The sequence below is a fragment of the Poecilia reticulata genome, chromosome 14 (assembly GCF_904066995.2).
Source record: "Poecilia reticulata chromosome 14, P_reticulata-male-v2, whole genome shotgun sequence".
In the NCBI taxonomy this organism is placed as follows: domain Eukaryota; kingdom Metazoa; phylum Chordata; class Actinopteri; order Cyprinodontiformes; family Poeciliidae; genus Poecilia; species Poecilia reticulata.
This window is the reverse complement of record NC_088843.1, coordinates 16,313,043-16,332,580: the sequence shown is the minus strand read 5'-3', so window position 1 is coordinate 16,332,580 and position 19,538 is coordinate 16,313,043. Positions and strand designations below refer to the sequence as shown.

General features: G+C 38.9%; 1 protein-coding gene across 12 annotated transcripts in view; it reads left to right on the top strand.

The window, feature by feature from the left end:
* tspoap1 (TSPO associated protein 1) overlaps positions 1-19,538 on the top strand; it is a 64,112-nt gene that overhangs the window by 12,335 nt on the left and 32,239 nt on the right. For all 12 annotated transcript variants that reach the window (XM_081615615.1, XM_081615607.1, XM_081615614.1 and 9 more), the window contains 5 exons: positions 6,311-6,418; positions 6,758-6,886; positions 8,497-8,673; positions 9,204-9,386; positions 14,723-14,890. In XM_081615615.1, coding sequence (XP_081471741.1) covers positions 6,311-6,418; positions 6,758-6,886; positions 8,497-8,673; positions 9,204-9,386; positions 14,723-14,890 — 765 coding nt within the window. The remainder of the gene's footprint in view (positions 1-6,310; positions 6,419-6,757; positions 6,887-8,496; positions 8,674-9,203; positions 9,387-14,722; positions 14,891-19,538) is intronic.

Below are 19,538 nucleotides of genomic sequence, written 5' to 3'. Positions count from 1 at the left end.
GATGGTGAACGCTAACCTTTTTATGTGTTTCCGAGACACACAAAATGCATTGACTTGGAAAAAGCACATTGCAGAGTTTAGGTTTAGACGAAAACATTGCATTAATTATTTTAAAAAGACCCATCCAATCTGTTTGATGTTAAATATGCTACGATTCGCACACACTTATATTTGAGTTGTGATGATCAGTGGGAATTTTAAATATTAAAGTTCTGCAAAGCTTTTTTTCCACACCAGGATAAATGTTGCTGCTTTTATGTTGGGGGATGGTGCTTCTCTTGCTCTTTTGCGTATGTAATTTTCTTAACAAATCAAGATTTGTTGTCTTGTGACGCTTGTTGGAGGGTTTGTGTGAATGAAGACCCTTCCATCGCTTCTCTCCTCATCTATTTCAACAGCCCAGACGTTTTATACACTTTCGGCACTTTATTAGGCTCTTGGAGGTTCAGGAGGCTGTGGCAGTTTAATATGTTGAGTGTGAGATGAAGGGGAAGACATGCTTAAATGGGTTTTAATTACTTTGTTGAAGAGGCACTATTATAATTGCTTTGAGAAGGGAAGCCCAAGAAGGCCGTAATCCAGAAACAACACTGGTACATTCACCAGAAAACCGGATTATATCGATGTACATTGAAATCTGAATCAGCATGTTGGACTTTGGGATTCACACAAACGTAAATTCACATAGCTTACATTTGTTTTGTGTGTGTTCTATGTTCTTCTTATATGCTCCAATTTTGGCACAAGAAAACTACATTTCAAAAAGCAATGTTGGTTTCTGTTTGAGCTTAATCAGGGGACGCTCATTTGATGGCTGGTAGTACGAGGAAGGTTGGAGGTAGAACGCCTGGGGGAAGAAATGGGGACTCCCATGTTGGCTCTTTGTTCTCTCCATATGAGAATCCTCCCACCCCCCAATATCTGTCAGCATCAGCTACCCTGCAGAGATGAGATGTAATAAATGCAGGGGGGGGATTTGAGAGGACACTTAAGAGGGATTCCTCATGACTTATATATGAGTACTGGGAGGCTTCTGGTGGTAAAGACAGCTTTGTAGTTCTTTTCTCTCTGTTTTTTCAGAGGCGTTGATCTTCCTGGAGTTTTACTCGGGCCCAGTATTTATTGTTATTGTTTGTGTTTTTTATAGGTAGGTTTTGTTGCTATGATACTAGTCTCATAAGAAGACATTAAACGCCTATCGAAATGATCTTTCTCCATTTTAACTAATTACCTGAGGGACCAACATCACTGTATTAAACAACAAATATAAGTGAGAAGAAATTTAATAATTTAATCTCTTGAGCATGTCAATGAAATTGAACCAGAAAGCCACAGTTGGGCCCGCCGCTGTAATTTAATATGTGGCCCGTCTTTACCCTTCAACTACATGGTTACTATTCAACAATTACAGCTGATGTTGGCTTCTTGCTGCCTCAGCTATCATGTCTAACAAAGAAGCGCACATGGCAATGCATGAGTGCTCATTTGCCTGTCTGTGTCTTTTGTCTTGTTGCCAGACTCCTCAGAGGGTTCTCCAGTGGGGGATTTCTAGCTGTCGGACTAAAAAAAAAAATGCTGATGTTAGCATTTCTATGAAGCAATAAATTTCTTCATCCCGTGCAAAAGATTCCCTTGGATCTAACGCAAAGGAACAATCTGGAAATGTGCCCTGAACGTTAATATTCACAAAAAACTATTTGTTAGTCTTTTTTTTTTGTTTTTTGCTTGTTGTGTCTACAGACCTCACTGTCTTCTTTCAGGCAACAATAAATAGATAAAATATTGTCACAGTTTTTCCATTACGTTAATGCTTAAAAAATAAAGAAGACCATAATGCACAGAATGTATTCAATACTTCATTTTGAGCCAAATTATCTTTACAGTTGGTGTTAAAATGATGAGCGCTATTATTCTGTGAGAAAGAATCAGTTATGCTATTGTTTCAACTTTAATATATTTTACCAGTACCTGCAGGTCTTGAAATCTGAATATATATATATTTTTTATCTTAATTTGTGTCCCTTTATAAAAGGAGATTTAGAGTCTTTATGATAAGATTAAGGGTCTTATATCTGATATTGGATAAAATGGATGTCTGCCTGCTTTTTTGAGATTTTTTTTGTTCTTCTTCATAGCAAAGAGAAAACAGGAGCATTACAGAAAATCCCAATGCTGTTTGGAGTGAGACTACAAGATGCACATAAAACGGCTTATGGACTCTGTGATTTTGAAGAGGTCTATATTTCCTCCATAATAAAGCTTTATAGTCTCAATGAAAAGCTCAGATGTCATAAATGTTTTCCTACGACATAAAGTGCAACCGCTATAAACAGAAACAAGTCACGATGACAGGTCACGATGACAGAGAACGGCTGTCTGACTGCAGCTCTGTGCATTTCTGCATTGCGATGAGCACATTTTATTTTGTCATTTACAAAAACGCACGATAAAATGAAACATTTCCTCTTATGTCATCGTATTATTATTAATACCCTCAGCACACTGTTTTGTATCTGCCTTGTATTTTACCTTCCTTAGGTGAAAAACAGTCCAGCATCTCTAACTAAGCCAGGTGAGACGTCTACTTCAAAGACATAACAGTCTATAATTGTTTTCCCTTTTACACACTCTAGCAATGCTAAGGCTTTAAAGAGATGGGTATTTAAAACATTTAAAAACTGACACTACTCATCGGATTGTTTGCGGTCCTCAGCAGATACGGTTGTTTCTGAGCATTTCTGCATATTCTGAGCGTCCACCGCTACAGCAGACAGACCCAAATGTTACAAGCTGCTTTTCCTGCCACGCTTCCGGCTCAATCGCCTGGCAGACGTTTATGGGGGAGACCCCTGCCCTCCTGCTACTAAGTTACATCTGCCCAGCTTTACTGAGCCAGGTCCATGTAAAAAAAAAAATAAATAAATAAATAAAATAAGTAACAAAACAGCATGGTTGTGGGAGAGAATTGGCTGAATACTAATAAGTATGCTGGCCTTGGACAGACCTCACCACCTGCAGCCGTTTTCTTCCTTCTTCTGTGAATCAGTGGTGTAACTTGCCTGAGGAAAAGCCCCTGGGTATTTCATTAAGATTTGCAGGAAGCAGAAAATCGACATGGATGGACTCCAGAATGATTAAAATCAAAACAGAGGAGGCAGAAAAGTCATGTTGGCACAACTTCCTCCAAATGAATAGAAACGTCCCATCATCTTAGACAAGGGCTTCTTCTAACTTTTAACATAAATTTTTATTATGTTGATAGATTTTCTTAACTATCAGCAATTTGGTGGCTAAAATTGAGTGTATATTTTTATTAAATTCTGCAGCTGAGTAAATCTGGCTTGATTTTCAGTATAAACAGTGTTTACTGGTAATTTTTTTAACACCTTGTAGAACCTTGTTACCATTTTGCAAGCCATAAAACACTCGGGGGGGGGGGGGGGGTGTTTCTAGCTAATTTACAAACGGTTTGACAACAGAAAGAAATAAGTCAGACTGAGGAATTAAAGCAAGTTTCTGGACCATTTGATTTAATCTGATTATAGTTTTAAACACCATTTAAAGTTTATTGCGACAGGTCTCTGATTATGTTATGTCAACATTAAGGCTTGGATATTATAACAGCTGTCACAAGTAACAGGAAGTTGTTTAGATTTCCATTAGTTTAAATCACTTTGTTACTTCAAATTATGGTTACTTAGCAACAAATTAGTGTTTTAGTTGTCAAATAAAATAAAATATCTTCAGGAGACTTTCTTTTAAATTTTTGGTGATGTTAAATTTAGAAAATAAAATAAAAAAATAAGGATATAATGTGTCTCTGTGTTGAGACTGGCTCATCCATCAAGTTAAGAGGTGATGTTTTTATGCCCCTTTAGTAAAGAAGCAATTAACATACTGAGTTTAATGTTTAGTTTTAATGATATCCGTCTATGTGTGTAGTGTTACTATGTAGCTCGCCCCAGTGATAAATGAACTGAGTAAAGTTGAATAAGCGTTATTTCTGTGTGTCCCTGAAAAAAATGCATAGCTCATCAGCAAAGCAAATAGTCCTATAATAAGTTGCTGCTTGCTGGAGTTTTTCAAGGCTTTGCAAAGCTCTGGGTCGTTTCTTCTCATGTCCTAATAGATCATTGTAATGATATACTGAAGATATGGCTTCTGCATACATCGTGAGCTCTTTTTTGTCTTTTCTTTCCTCCACTAGATCACAGTTGTAACGTTTTCCGTGTGGTCAAACCAAAAGCCCAGAATGTTTGCTGGAATACTTTCTGCAGCATAAAGAATTAGAGTGGCTAACCCACAGACATAACTTGGCCTTATTTTGGTGTTTGTTCCCAACGTAACAGGAGGATCTGCGGTGCTGAAACCTCCTAAAAATGTTGTTTATGTCATTCTCGTACGGCGCTCCTCCACAATGTAAATGTGAAACGACATGCTGTGCAAAATCAAACCGTTAAATTCGTGAGGTTGTTCACATTTTAACGGAATGAGTCAAACTTTGGAGATAATTTGAGCCGAGCTTTGCTCGGAGAGCATTGGAGTGCAAGAGTGAACCTGCTGACTTTGTGTCTGTATGGATTTTAAAGGTTGTAAGGAAGGCTTGCCTGCTGCTTGTAGTGACAGACCGTGTCTTTGCTGTGGCTGCATGCTGTTTGCACCTAATTTAGACAGTATAGGGAATCTACTAATACATTACCTTGTTTCCGGAAACTGCATCAAGATTTTTCCGTAACGATTCAGTCAAACATTGACTGGATACCAGGGGTTGACTTTCTAGAACTATTTTATATCATAAGTCTGCTAACGAGATGTTCACAGTAGGCGCACTGGGCCAGTCGCTGAAAGTACTGCATACCCAGAACTTACATCATACTTTCTGTGGTTAGGGTCTTTTTGTTTTATGGACTGCCATCAAAAGCATCCAAGTGGCTAGAGTTTTCGCATGTCAGCTGGCTAAAAGTTGCAACTCCAGAGGCGGCTAATGTTTGGAAATATTTCTGGTCGTGATTCCGATCATTGGTAAATTTTGTTTATGTCAACAAGATGTAGGGAATTGGTATCATTATCATAACTGTAATGGTACGTTCTTGTTTTTGGAGGAAATAAGATCATATTTCCTTTCTGACTTAAGTAATGGCAGATAAATTGTGTTGTACATTTTGTGTCATTACACCACATCTCCACTTACTATGACATCATTTAAGTGTCAGCCCCTTGGCATTTTTGTGGCAAAATCTCCAATGATGTACAACTCAGTGACCTTTTTATCAAGATTTTTCCTTAATGAATTGGTCAAGATATTGACTGTATGCTACTGATTTTTAGAACACATACAGGTTTGTAGGCTAAGATTAAAACTGAACACATCTGATGTACTGCTGGTTTATACCAGGAGAAACCAGCTTGCTCTTGTCCTGTGTGAACATTCAGTCTGTCACACAGAAGCTCTCCTGTTTTTAACCAGTTTGTGGTTTGCAGCTGCCAACGATGGGCAACATAAAGACTACGCTCTTCAAACATTTTAAATGTGTCCGTTACTCTTTTCCTTTGAGGACGTCCTTTTTCCTGCTTTTACTCATCAACGTTTACCTCAGACGCTGTATTCATTTCCAACCTGCCTGTCGGAGTCTCAGGGCTCATTAAAAGCGAGGCAGGGGAGCTGAAAGTCTAACGTGAACCTTACCCTACATGCCTGATAAACTACTTATTTCAGTCTCAGTTACAAGCGGGATGCTATGGCACAGTGACCATTGTTCTCTTCGGCGGCCTTGTTTTCATCCTGAATTACTAACAGATAGCAACTCTGTCATCTACATCATCTAGGTTATGTGTCTTTGTCAACACACAATTGCAGCCTTGGAAATAATTCTGTTATTGAACTAAAAAAAATTGAAAGGCGTGTTAGAAAATGCAATTTAAAGTTTGTTGTTCTTACTGTCATATCTGTTGTGTAAGAAAATTCCTGCCTCACCTTTTCTGCATTGGTGCAACTTTTCAACTCCAGTGCTAGTCAACAATGATTGACAACAGACAGTTTCTTCTTTACCTTAGATAACAATGAGACGACCATACAGGTATTTTAGATAAGCTTGATCAATATGTCAATAGTTGGATTGCTCTTGTTCGATGACTTGAAATATTTAGGTATGACAAAAAAAGCAAAAACCTGTGAAATATTTTAACAACACCGTACCGCAGCGCAATATCTAATTGGTTCCTCCCTGAGAATGTTTTGCACTCTGGTGTTTTAAAAAAACTGGAGGCTGTAGATACTAAAATGAATATTTTTGTTGTGGTTCTCTCACAGAATGGGACAGACTACGGTTTGCTGGTGCGTCAGAACTCAGAGCTCCTGCGAGCCCTCGACGAGCTGGAGAAGACGTGCAACACACTGAGGGAGGAGAACGGCCTGCTGGTAGGACTAAAAATAGTGTGTGTGTGTGTTGTGTACCCTTGATGAAAAGCTTTGTAGAAACTAGGCCAAGTCCACAAAACACTTAAAGAGATATTCCAACACTTTTTGTTTCTTTCTTTTGTGACAGGAATCTATTCAGTTTCGAAAATGTCGAATATTTTATCCTCATGTCTTTATGGCGCACTGTGGGAGCACAGGCTTGTGACTTTAAATCGGCAGGATATATCTTTATATTAAACCTCCTCCTCTGCTCATGTGACTTAAAACCTGCTCGTTTGACTGGTGGACCACTCACTGCAGACTCTTTGTGACGGTGATGTTTGTTTTTTGTGTTTTTAGCGAAAGAGCAGCGCCCCAGAGACTGAGGAGAAGGTCAGGCGGTTGAGGAGGAAGAACACCGAGCTGACTGTTCTCGCTAAGAGACTGGAGGAGAGGGCTCGAAAACTACAGGAGGCCAACCTCAAAGTGGTACGCCACACTGATAAATATCCACACTTTCTTTTGCTGAGAGTTAATTTTCTACTACTTACTTAAGAAAATAATAATAAATGCAGATTACTGTTGTCACAATGCCTCATCAAGAACTAAAAAAAGTTGCTTCTAACTTCAAAGAAATAAATGATTCATCACAAAAACCAGCCAACCAGAACTTATATGCTGTGTTTTATCTGAGTGCTCTACCTGAGAACCTTTCTTGGTATTTTAGCTGTTCCATTCTGTGACTAACACTTTGGTCAGTTTTGTTGTTTTAAAAATTCTTATAAATAGAGTTAGTTCGGTTTAGCCATGATGATGTCCCTGGAATCTGTTTTAACAACTCTCCCAGTTTAAAGGTCACGTTCCCCAAAGAGCTCCGAGTTCTACTGGTCCCAGTAACTAGTTGATTGGTCATCAGAGTTTGCCAGGCTGGGTCTGAGAGTGCCACAAAGTCTTAACCCCGTTTGACTATAGTTCTTCCTCTGTCTCTACAGATTGTCCCATTGTAGTTCAACCACCTGGAAGTGGCAATATTCCACCGCTTTGCCTCTCGGCATACTTTTATGTGATAGACTGTCTTTGTATTATTTTAAAATAACCTGTGTCATGGTCTTGTGCTGAGCACCCGATCTAATGCAACCTTGATAGATTCAGTCTTTGGTTGAATTTCTCACTTATCTGGCATTCAATCTCCCTTCGGTGATGATATCCATCTACCACAGACACCAGTTTCTTATTGCAACATAATGGTTCCTATCAATTTTGAACTGTTGGAGCCTCAAGTGTTAACAGCATATTTTCTAAAACACACACACACACTCTCTTTTTTATGTAATTATCTGACTCGTCACATATGGCTACATTCTTCAAAACTGTCCCACCATTTTGCTCCTGCTGACAATGATTTCATATTGAACAGTTTTTAGGTTTTTTTTGTGCAAGGCTAATGTTTCTGTTTTGATATAACTTGTTGATAAGCTGGCTCGGTGATGTGTTTCCATGTGGTTCCAGTTAATTGTGTAACTGGACAAAACTTGCAAAAGAATTAATTCTGCTTAAGAAAATTACCACTCGGTTTTAAACGTCATAAAATTACATTTCTCCTGCTTCAGCCACTGTGTGAAGTTTTTAACAAAGCGAACAGAGCCACTGTAGCCTTTCTCCCAATGTGAACTTCATTTTAAGATTTGAAGATGGCCTAAATGATTAGAGGAAAACCCAGATATAATCAATAAAATAATTGGCATTTTCTATATTATTTCTTCTTTTTTTTTTCTTGCTATGCACATAAATATTGGTAGTGATTGTAAATGGAAAAAGTGTCACTGGAAAGTCAGTTGCTAAGTAATCCAGCAACATTTTTTTGGGAGCTAAATTTTGCCAGTTTTAGCCGATGCAATCAACTCAAATTTACATGTCTTCTAATGTTGATTTTTTTTTTTTTGTGATTTAATACACTGCTCAAATAAATAAATGGAACACTTTAACATTTAAGTGAACACTGAAGTGTTCCCTTTATTTTTTTGAGCACTATAGTATATATGTATGTTTTTTTATTGTATTCAATAATTTATCACTAAGTTCTTTATTTCCTAATCTAGGTGAATCCTCCTTCGCTCATCAGACCTGCTGCCGTGGAGCAGTACAAAAGAGCTTTTGCCCGCCAAAGAGCTCGTGACCTGGCCCTGCATGCTGATGCACTGCTCTCTAAAGACAAAGAGATTGCTGCTCTGCAGCAGGAGTGCAGACAGCTTGAGGCACGACTCGGACCAGCTAAGGTACATACGTTTTATTTCATAGTAATTAAAGTCACAGTATTTGGCCTAGAACGAGCTAAAACGCCAACGTTTTCAAACTCTTCTCCATCCAACCTCAGTTGTCATCTCTGCCACAACGCTGCTCTCTGCTGGACAGTTTGGGTACTGCGCCGTCCAACCTAAGCCTGTATTACAGAGGCTGCGTCACTGCTGAGGACAGATAGATGACAGTGCAGAAACAGGCTGCCTGTCTCAGTGCCTGTTTGTAAATAGGAGCTGATTCTTCTTAATCTCAGCATCTGCTGGTTATAAAACAGAAAAGGTTTTCAGGGAATGAATACAGCACAGTGACAACAGGATGTCTATGAATGTCTGGTTGAACAAATCAAACACCATTCAAGTTTGACATCTGCCTAACTGAAATTAACGTTTTATATCTACATTTGTTTCATGGGTTAGAACACTATGTTAATTCATTTTAAACTATAAAAGCAACAAAGATTTGACCGTAACGGACATAATTTCAGATGTTGCCTCCTGTGCCTCTGCAGGATTCCCCCGTTCAGTCGTCTCGGGTGGAATATGAGAAACTCCTCAGAGAGTCTCAGAAGGAGGTGCTGCGGCTTCAGAGGCAGCTGTCCGTCACTTCGTCCAAGCAAAGGCCCGGCCTCAGGCCCGACGGCGACGGCACGGAAAAGTGTGAGGAAAACGCCAAAGAAGCAGGGCAGGAAAAGGTAAAAAAAAAAAAAAAAAAAAAAAAAGACACAGAGCTAATTCCACACCCTGCCAGCACGGCTCCCCTGTCAGTATTCACAGTAAAGGTCCAGTCTTAACTGGACGCCGTTTTGGATCGCTGTCACTTGCAAATAGAGCAGATCAGGACAGTCGTTTCTGCAGCGCAGTCAGGGTCGACGTTGTTGTTGGTGATGGAAAACGCCGCTCTCTGAGGTTTTCCAAAACCGTTGTTTACATTGGCACGGACGCCGTTTTTTCAGTGTTATGTAATGGCTTGTCGTTGGACTTGATACTAATCTCCCACAAGCCATAATGAGGCGATTCCCAGTCTTTAACTTGGGTCTGATCAAAGCTACCAAAGTCCTACACTCTGATCCTCTCTGCGTGTGATGCTGATCTTCTCTGTGCTCACTTCTGTCACACAGCACATGCCGGTATCAACTCTAGGGTGGGAAAAAAAAACCTCAGACATGTTCTCCTATCTGTTAATAAAAATGTTGGTATATAAAACATGAACACTCGCATCAGTTTTCACAATTTCCAGTTCTGCTGTCCTTTTGAGGGACATGTTTTAAAGGCGGAGCCTCCCCTTTGGATGTAAATCACTTTACATAACATTGAAGACATTCATTTGATTTACAGATAATGTTATTGCAAATTTCTCCTCTGCCCATGAAATAAATACTCTGCTTGCGAAGCTCGAGTGAGAATGCCGATTGTGGTAATCTCTCATCTGCGGGACACACACATGCACTCCCAATGCCACGCGCACACCCAGAAAGGGGCCATGTTGTGTGAACTCTAATCCCCTCCAACAACAGAATGGTACAGTCCAGTAATCCGCTCTATGTTGCTGTAGCAGCGGTGAGAGGGTTTTGGATGGTAGGTAAGACTGCAGCCGCACTAAAGACTTTTCCATCTCGCCCTGCTCTGGATAACTAGCAGGCCAAGGGAAACCTTGATGTTGCCACAGATCACACTGAAGGGGTAGGTTTGTTTTTTTACTTCTCTTGAGTCCTCATCTCTTTCTGTGTAGTGGTCAGCTGTTTTATTCTGGTTCTGTTTGGCTAACTCCAAGTGGGTCCATTCGGTGTGAATTCGAAACTATGCAGGACTAAAAGTAAGTGGAGGGGGAAGCTAAATAGCGTCATTACAAAAAACATTTGTGCAAAAGTTGGTTTAAGGTGTGAGATGTTAGATTTAGGATTAAATTAGCTCTGTCCTTAATATTATTTCTAACACATTTGTACAGGTCTGAGTATTTCTTCAGCTTGCATATTAACAGGTTTTTATTGAAATATCCTACTTGTTTCTGTAAACAACTGTGCAAAAAAAAAACGCTTACCTTTTTTTCCTAACTGACTGCCAGTTTCTTCCAAATCAGAAAGCATGAGGCCTAGTGAAGGGCAGCCCGGCAGGTACCCGGGTTTTGTAACTGTCTTAATTCAGAGCCTCCAAATGCAGAATTTAGACGGAACGAACCCGGGACGTCGCGACAGAGCGTTTGATAGGTGGACATCGATATGCTCCGCATTAAAAAGAAAATCAACGGCCAGGCCAATCCATTAAGGTGCTTTTAAAAGAAGTGATCCAGTTACCCGTTTCAGTAGTCTGTGGGGGATTACACCAATGTGCTTATGGCATTCAGGGCTTGCTGAATGGGATCTGGCCCTGCTTTAGTACGCATGGGCCCAGGTTGTACTAGATTCTGCAGAATCCGTGGAGCGACGATGCGACTGAGTGGGCAAACGTTACCCAAACCTCCACCATGCTTAGAGGGACCTGCTTTGGTCTGCATTACAATGGAGACTCATCATTTCTTTACCATTAAGTGGCATTTTTATTGGCGAGCGACCCGAGTTCATTTTAAATATAGTTTTATTACTTTTGCTATTGTAAAACTGAAGAATGCAGTGTTCACTTTGTGCACCGGTCAATAAGCTAGATGCTGGAATCGCAAAATTTTCACTTTATCGCCTCTGAATGATGATCAGCAAGTCAGATGCATAGTAACATATGCCACGTTGATGCATAACTGGGGATGCTTTCAAAATCAAACTTGGCCTGAAGGAAAACTAGAAATTAGAACCCACCAAGAAAGATCGGATTAGTGCTTCTCTGGTTCTGGGATCACTTCTGACATTTTCCCCCAAGAACCCAGTAAAAATGGCTCCATGTAGTAATGTTTCACCATTTACAACACATAAATTCTGTGGACAAGTTTCAAGCTGCTTAAAGAAGATGCACTCATCGGGCTTGTAATAATTGTAAGCACAATCTTTAAATTATTATTTTTACTCTTGTCTAGAATGATCCAAAAAATAATCACAGCTTTGCTTGGAAGGCAAATGTAACTCTTGTCCAGTTTTATTGTTGCTTCGGCCAAAATCTGTAAAAAAGAAACCCACAGTTACAGATAGGTATGTAAAAAGCATGGAAATCCTGAGGAATGTTCTATTTTTATATACGAGTTTAAGCCTGTTCCTTTTTTAAGCCCATTTTTTTGTTTAATAATAAAACGAACCATTTAAATATTATTTCTGGCTTTCCATCTATAAGCAGTGATTAAATATTTGCATTCCAAGTGGATTTGATTCCCTGCTGCTTGTGCAGGAAAACATCCGCTGTAAAGCAGTTTTAAGGTTTGGTTTCGAAGTTCATCTGAAAGTTAAGACAGAATTATTTGTGACAATCTCTGCCAACATTAACGAAACAGAAAAGTCTCTGCATATTTCAAAAATAGCCTAAATTATTTTCCACACTCTGACTTATTTGTGGTCAGTTTCAAAATGTGCCAGTTTCAAATTGTCAAATGATTAAGTGCATCTCTAAAAAAAAAAAAAAAAGAAAGGGATTCTCTACTGTGAAAAATATTTTCTATTGATTGACTAACAATCATTGAGCAGGAAAATAAGGAGATATACATTTGGTAAATGGATAAATGGTAAAAAAAAAAAAAAAAAAAAAAAAGGACCAAAGTGGTAACATTATCATGCATGACTTTTAATTCAAACATATGTGCATAATGCTAACATAAGACTTGTCTCTTCTTTTTAAAATTATTTTCTCAAAATACATTCCAGCCGCTTGTTTTTGAAACCGTTTGTAAATCCCTTTTTTCTGGTCCAAGTGAATCTGAAGAATAATTTCAAATTGTTTTACTTCAGAGTGAGATTTAGATGTTTTTCTTTTTTTTAAGGTAAACTCACAGGACTCAAGTTGACACTATTAAAAATAATCATGTTAAACAAACCCGACGCTGACATCATGCTGCATGCATCAGTAAAGAATATTCCCGGAATCACAGGTCCTGTAATTTTGAAAACTGTCAGCTATGTCTACACAAAATCTTAGTGAGGTTAGTGTGCCTACAGAATGTAGATTCATGACAGAAGCTTTGATCAGACGCGTTCTGTTCCTCTTTTCCTCCCCTCACCACTGTATAAACAAGAGCTTGCGTAATATTCGGCTCTCTGAGGTTATTCACCTAAATCATGTTGGGTTTATATCTCATGGTGCCCGAACACTGATTATATCCGCTTCGAACCTATCATTTCAGGAAAACAGTTGCTCTTTTTGCAGGGAACAACGTGAGGATTATAGAACGTGATATATTTATAAACGGTGTCGCTTGGAAACGTGATCAGCGTGAGATTCTCACCGTATCGTAACTTTGAGGGGAACGTACCACAGTTTTACTTAAGGAAACACTTTAACAACAATATATGACATAATCTAATTTCTTTTACGGTCTTTTTTTTTTAATTTAAAAGTGAAAAGTCACGAATGTACTAAAAAAGAAATGACTTAGTAAGAGTGACGTGGTGCTTATTTAATTTTTATATCATGACGATCAGTGTTTCTTTTCTCTTTTTTTTATAATACTAGAAATACAGCTGAATTCATTTAAGTAAGGAAAAAGTCTGCCGTTTTCTTTTCAGCCAACTCACCAGCAGTGCACAGGATGGGGGGTTGTGTCTGTCCTTCACAGGGTAACACAAATAGACCAAAAAAAAACAAAAACACAGACGCTCATAAATAAGGGAAATTTCGATCATTTAAACAAAAAGTTGTGTTTTTGGACGGTGGGAGAAAGCCGGAGGACCCAGAGAGAACCCGTGCCTGCATGGAGACTCCGTGTAACTTTAACAACTTCTCCAAAGTGCGCCTCCATGCAACCAGAGAAAATTCCATCACTATAATTTTCTCTGCCATCTCATTGAAACAACATCAGAGGGTTTTTTTAGTTTTTAAAACCTTTGTATACTTGAGTACTGGTAACCAACCCATGCCTATTCCAGACTTATTTTAACTTAAAATAGCAGTTCATTGTGTTTACATTTTTTTTTTTTTTTAAAGTTGGCAAAAATTAGCTTTTTATTGAGAATCAAAATGTTGCGGTAATCTTACACCGAAAACACAAGCAGGAGCACAGCATCTAATTGCACCAACTTAAACTTGCCTAATCAGTGTGTACAGTATGAAGTGCTACAAGCTTATTAGGAATCCCTGGAGGATTGACTGGGTTAAGTATGTCTGACCAAATTCAAGATGGGAAATTTGCCAGGATACAGCGATCTCTGCTGCGCCGTCGTCCGCGACGTGACGGAATCTGCAGCGATCACCGAAGCCATAACGGGAAAAATTACAGAGCATAGCTGTTCATTCTCGTGTTCAGGCGCCGGTGGATTTACTGCAGCCTCTCGCCATTAAACCATCTGGTTTTCTATCCAAAAGATAAACCTGAGATACCCTTGCCTAACTGCACGGACAGATCACAGATTAGGTTCTGAAAAGTCAAAATCACTTATCAGCTTCACGTGAAACGGTTCCCTGCGCACTGGACGACCGTCTGTGTAAAATAGAAGAGTAAAGCAATGAATAGGCCTCTCTTTCTGCATGTGGCAGAGCATCTTAGATCCTGTTATTGGGTCACGGCCTTGGCTGCACTGGCACAGTTTTACTCAGAGTATTAGTCAGTTTGTTCTAAAATTAGATGCTGATTCCCGATCCTTGACCAGTGCAAACGTTTCCTTCACCTGCGGAATCATATCTGGGCTTTCTTCTTCTTTTTTAAGCAACAAATCCGGCTAAAATATCCTCGGTGAAACATGCCAGTCATTCACTTTGGCTAATTAATGAGGACAGTCTTACTGCCAATGTGTCTCAGTCATGTTGGAGGCTCAGGGGATTCCCCTGGATTATTCTTTGATTGTAGTTGGACCACTTGGAAGAAGGTTCAGATCTAATCCCACCCCAAGCCCCTCTTACAGAGTTGCTCGGTTTTGTCGCTACATCAAGTGACCATGCATTTTCTGCTGTTTTTTGTTGCTAGGTTTTAGGAGAGCCCCCGTGTGTGGCCTTAGATGAAGCTCCATCCAGGTGTGAGAAGACTCCGGCAGAGGCGGGGGAGTCGTGGCTGCAAGTGACGCCCCCACCGGGCCTTAGCCCGACCTCCACCCAGCAGGAGGAACCCACAGAGGAGCAGCGACTACAGTTTCTGGTAAGATCGTTTTGGTTTTTTTCTCATCAAAACCTCTTTCTAAATAAAGGTGGAGATGTATTGCAGCTGACAAATACCATTTTGGTCATTTAGATTTTGGGCTTTTTCTGTCCAAGTTTAAAGGTACAGTATGTTATTTTAACAAAAAATATGTATTTTACGTATTCGTTAAAATGACCACTGTGTCATGACGATATAATACAAGATAATCTGTGGAAAAATTGAGCTCCTCCACCTTCCATATATGGATTTGCTGTCATTTTAACAAATGCACCACTCCTGACCAGAAACAACCAATCACACAAGGCTTAAAGAGCTCCTGCCGGGGGCCGGATTTCCGGCTTTTGACCAAACGGTCCGCTTCAACCAAACTAGTCTCTGGGCTTAAAGAGCTCCATCTACAAAGATGTCTGCCAATCAGAATTCTAGCTCCCGTGTTCTTGACCAATGACTGTAAAACGGTTTGTAGAAAAGAAGCGCATGCGTTCGGTTCGGCGGTTAAATCAAATGCGATATGTAAAAAATGGAGTCTGTCTGACCCGGTAACGAAACACTTTTACTTGAGAAAGGAATTAAAAACAAGTGGCGCTGGGCAAAGGAAAGGGAACAAGACGGGAAGTTGGCGGAAATGTTTACAAAAGGGGGGCACTGGAATTTCTTTGCGGGGCGTTTGGTCGAAGGTAAACTTTACACCTTACAATCACAACAATACCAGTTTAGACTTTGAGCAACTTGCTAAAACTGTATTTCGTAGCGTTCATTTTATAGCGTTAACACCGGAGCTGTAAGTGGTCCGGTATAAAACGGGTATGATAGAACAACGGTACCACAGCACTTTTAAATTTCAATGATCATTATGCAGAAATTGTTTCCGTTGTTTTAAAAGGTTTATGTCAGTCTGCCTTTTCCCCATCGATACTCTTCCCGACCGCCCTGCACCTTGGGGGCTTAAAAAAAAAAGACTCGCACATTGCGCAAATCTCTGAAACAGGAGAAGCGGGACATAAAACGGAGAGACGAACTAGATGTGAATTATGGCATAAAAACAGAGAATCCGACGCTAAACAGTGAAAAATCAACACATGATGTGAAACACATGACGATTAGGCGGCTCAGCAGATGATGAGTGAAGATTACTGATGGTGAGCATCAATAAACGATAAAATAAATCTAGCAACAGGAAAGAAACTAAAGTGGACATAGCAATAAACCAAGCGAGGATAAAACTAATCAAAGGAAACTAAATGGGAAATGAATGAAGAACAAAATGCAAGAATCAACTAAGAAACTAAAGTAAATACAGAGGAATAAACTGGTATGGCAAGACCTTTCGAGCAATAATTAATACAGAGGATGTATGGCAAGAATAAACAGACACTATTTCCAGATAAATGGTAAAATAATATTGTTGAAATGCCATGGGGTTTGTTGAGACCATATCTAATACTGAGAATAAATATATCTTACAGACCATAACAGTAAAGAACTGATCACCTATTTATGTTTTTAATTACATTTGATGTATTTATTTCTTCAATATTATTTTTCTACATTATTTTTCATGTCAGTGCTAATGTTGTGACACTTTCAATTTGACTCATTAGGATTTGATTAAGAACCAGATTTGTTCTTTGTAATTTCTGTCCAGTAAAACTATTAATCTATAAATCAATAGACAGGTCTATATAAAGATATAATCCATGTTTCTGTCTCATATTTGTATGGCATTAAAAGGACCTGGAACTTTTGTTTTTCCACTGAAAGCTCTGGTTTGCACAATAAATGCAATGCCGTTGAAATTTTATGGATGATACTCTGATGTCCCATTCTCCTGAAGGCAGCACAGAGCTGCACCACCAGAAACCGACAGAAACACTGAAGAGAAGAAGAGCTATGATTAATGTAGTTACAGTTCTAGAAAATGGCAAAGAACAAGAATATTTTTGCACTCTGATTGGCTGCTGTTAGACCTACCGATTTAACTTGAATGTTCATTGCATTTTTCGTAGACGCCTGTGAAAATAATTTCTATTCCCATGACTTTTTTGTTCTCTGGGAAATTATTTTTGATGATAAATACAGAAACAAGCATAAAAATCAAAACATCTACAATAGTGATAGTAATATTAATGATAAAATAATAGTCAGTGCAAAGTAGCCTACAAATTCTTTGGTGGGGGGCGGTGAGGGACCTGGATAAAGGCTAGGGGGGCGCTGGCACAAAAAAGGTTGAGAAACTGATTTAGTTGGTAATGTTGCATGTTCTAAATTACATTGACTGAAAGGACTCTTATTTAATGTTGAGGGATTTTTGCCTGTAAGTCAAACCTTTAGGGCACAGACATTTTACATTTTGTTTTGAGTTGAAGTCTTACTGAATAAGACGTACTGAAGTCTTTATTTAAGTTTGAGTGTTTAGCTTGTTAATTGTATTGTTAGAAGCAATTGTTTGCACTATTCAAAGACACTTTTTATTAAACTGTGGCAATAGCAACGGTATAGTTAATTTCTATCATAACTATAAGTTTCAGGCTCAGGATTTTTTTTTACTTTAAGCCCTGATCACAGCAAGGCGTAGGGTCTTAGCGATGTCAATCACTCTCGTGTACATGCCATCCTCTTGTTTGATCTCCGCTACGCTTCAGGTAGTACATTATAACCAAACCTGCCACAAATGCTAAGGCTAGTTGGCAGGGCCACCGATAACTAGCGGACAATCGGTTTCCTAAGTCGTTTCCAACTGTTAGAACATTGAGCAGCACTTACACTAGGGTAATTGACAGTGCCAAGACCTTCCTCCTGACTCTGATTGGCTGTTTTTAACAATGGTGCATTGTGTTTAGATTGCAACACTGGGAGAAGGTGGAGGAGCTCGATCTTTTCGCGTATCGTCTGTCTCGTACTGTGCCGTCATGACATGGTGACGGTTTTAACAGATATGTAAAAAACATATTTTTGTAAAAGTTACTTACTGCAGCAGAAGTGCTTTGGGGATGTGAATATGCTGAAGAGGCCAGGTTTAAAGAGCATGTTCCAAAAATCTCATCTATGCTCTATTTCCAATTTTAATTCAGCCTTGCTTGTTTTACATAACCTTTGTCACAAATCGGTTAGCAGGCGATAAACTGCACAAAGCACAAATCTAACGATTTCCTGGACATGGTTAAATGGTTAAATGCTTAAGTCAATGCAGCAGCAGATAGAAGTTTCGTGACTCAAAAGGTCGCTAGCTATGTTGATACAACAAACTTTTATGCATTTTATTTGGATTTATTGTGATAGTAGTATGTAATTGTGAGGTGGGAGGAAGATGATACTTTTTTCTCAACAGTTTTTGTCAATAAATTTTAGAACAACCCATACCTTGCAGAACCAGTTGTCGCTGCATTTAATAAATAAAGCTTGTAGGGCATTTCTCTTACATCTAGAGAATGATTTTTTTTAAACAAAGCATTTTAGGTTCAGACAGATTTTGAAGTCCTGAAACAAATTCTCAATGTGATTTAAGGTTTGGACTTAAGCTAGGCCGCTCTAACACATGAATGTGGTCAGATAAAAACCATTTCACTGCAGCTGTTAGCAGTTCTCCTGCTGGAAGGGGAAATCTTGTATTCAGTTCTATCCATCTTCTGAACTCTGAACAGCTTCCTTCTCCCTGCTTAAGAAAAGAAATCCCAGCAGAATAACGCTGCCACTACCTTGCTTCGTCATGGGATGATATATTCAGCGTTTAGTGCGGTGATTTTCACCGTACATAGTGGGAGAAAGATTCGATTAGATTTTTGCGTCATCTGACCAGAGCACCTTCATTCACATGTTTGTCACCCTATTATTATTATTTTTTTTTTTTTTGTCAACAACAGTTTTTCCTCTTGCCACTCTGAATGGATAGTGTTTTTTTCTTTCCATCTGATCTGTGGTGCTGGTCTTCGATTCCCTCATAATTTTCAGTCTTTGCACATTTAGTCATCTTGTACCTGACCTTTTCAGTTATGAAGCAGTGAGTTTTATGAAGAGACACTTTGTACTGGGTGTGTGTCATTTTATAATATCTGTTTTTACAACTTACAAATTAAAGTAGTTTTCTATCTTCTATCCATATTGCACTCTAAAGATATGATTTTATGACTATGATAAATAATACCTATCACAGGAGGTCATTTAAATTCTGTCTTGATTTTGTGGTTTTAGCATGACATTGTCCCTGTTTTTGCTTTTAATCTAATAGTAAATACAAACACAATCATCCAGTGACTTATTAAAAAACAGATTTGAGTACGGCCATTCAGCAACGGTGAGCCGTATTCTGTTCTTGTTGCTGAAAAGACACAAGATAAACCTAGCTGGGCAAAATATGAAAGAGCCTTTTTATGTTTTAAATAAAACAAGATGTTGTACAAGATCCCTTTTCTACAGAAAGCAGACTACTTTTGTTTGTTGTGTGTGTAAAAATTGATAAATCATTCAAAAACATTTTGTGCACGTCTGGCTTAGGTTGTTTAAATATCATGTGCAGTCAGAACAGCTGTAGAAGTGCACTAATCAGCGTTTTGTTTACCAATGCTAATTTCCAGCATTCTTTAAGGGATTTTTTTTAACAGGCACACTCACTTTAATTCACTGATTGGGAAAGATGTACTACCATAGG